General features: G+C 45.2%; 1 protein-coding gene across 1 annotated transcript in view; it reads left to right on the top strand.

Moving 5' to 3' along the window:
* Positions 1 to 1,090, top strand: part of TNNI2 (troponin I2, fast skeletal type) — a 15,272-nt gene extending 14,182 nt beyond the window's left edge. Inside the window, exon 6 of the mRNA XM_018562657.1 lies at positions 615 to 1,090. Within this exon, the coding sequence (XP_018418159.1) occupies positions 615 to 710 (96 nt within the window). The 3' untranslated portion in view covers positions 711 to 1,090. The remainder of the gene's footprint in view (positions 1 to 614) is intronic.
* The last annotated feature ends 355 nt before the right edge of the window (positions 1,091 to 1,445 follow it).

Consider the following 1,445-nt stretch of genomic DNA (forward strand, 5'->3'; position numbering starts at 1 on the left):
AAAAAAAAAAAAAATACAGTGGTTTTAAAACTATCACTTGTGCCATCCAAAATAGAAAACAATGTTTAGGCTCTAGATATTTTTAATGGGCCTTAAAGGACATCAATGATGTGAGTGATTTCCCCTCACCCTCATAGTTAGAGCCGACCTGTGACAAAGAAGCTGTCACAGGTCGGCTATATCGATCGGGAAGTGAGCAGAAACATGCACTGGCAGTCACGGCTCCTCGCAAGGATTCCCCCCTCCCCTTTCCAATCCTCCAGCGCTGAATGGAGGAACAAGGCGGGCACAGCTGGCTCTGCCTCTAGATGGGCAAAGCCAGTTGTCACTCACACAGCTGGGTGGATCCAGACAGTGTTTTCGGGATCTGTCCCGGCTGCAGCGCTCTCAGTATATCGTGGGCAATAGCTCACGATATACTGATCTTTTGGGAGGAGGTTAGTATATGTCCTCCTGTGACCCTAAAGAGAACTATGGGGGAAAACACTTACCCAATAGTTCTCTTTTAAGTGTGGGCAGGGCAAGTACAATGGACATAACTTTACGCCCCGTCAAGGCACAATCAGTAGGTGGTTAGAGGAAAATCTAATACTTGTCTATTTTTCTGTCTTTAGGAGAAGGATCTCCGTGATGTGGGTGACTGGCGTAAGAACATTGAAGAGAAATCCGGCATGGAAGGCAGAAAGAAGATGTTCGAGTCTGAGGCTTAAGCCCATTTACCATGACCATAGTTATCTTCAACCCTAAGCTGCCAAAGACACCCGCTTCACCATGTCACAGCGTTTCCCTGGAAAGCCAGGGGTTAACCCCTCTGCTGCTCGGCTTACACATGTTTACGGCAGCCAAGGGGTTAATGAAGTCTTACTTCTAACTTCTACTGTCCTCAATTTAAACCCAAGAGAATGTCTTACAGAAAGTTTTGGACTGCTGGGGGGGGCTGCAAAGTTCCCCTCTGTTTTAGCCACAGTCTGGTTCTGCAGGTGCTGTGTTATGTGGACGTGAGAACCATGTAAATAAAGCTTGTGACGTCCTTTATGGTTTGTGATACCTGATGCGTAGGTGACGTCACTCTTATTTTGTCGGGGTCACTGGCGGGGTCTCCTCCGATCATTTCTATCTGATGTCAGATCTTACTGCTGGAACCACCACTACCATTCAAAGGAAGAAGTATTTTGGGGGATGAGAAAGTTCAAGAGGCTGTGAAGGTGTTTTTTTTTTCTTGACAATGTCACTAGATAGTAGGGCAATGAGTATGGAAAGCGTGGTGTTCATATGTCAAAGGCATGTGATGCACAGGGTAGGAGGTTAATATTAAAATGTACATTTTAGAACGATGAAGCATGGTATACAAATGATAAATAACACCATTATCTTGGAGTATTTGAATAAGCTGTTTGCAAATGGCTCAGTACTAGAGTGGACCCCTTCAAGTCAAAAGATAGCTG

Source organism: Nanorana parkeri, unplaced genomic scaffold (genome assembly GCF_000935625.1).
Source record: "Nanorana parkeri isolate BGI_ZX_2015 unplaced genomic scaffold, ASM93562v1 scaffold589, whole genome shotgun sequence".
Classification (NCBI taxonomy): domain Eukaryota; kingdom Metazoa; phylum Chordata; class Amphibia; order Anura; family Dicroglossidae; genus Nanorana; species Nanorana parkeri.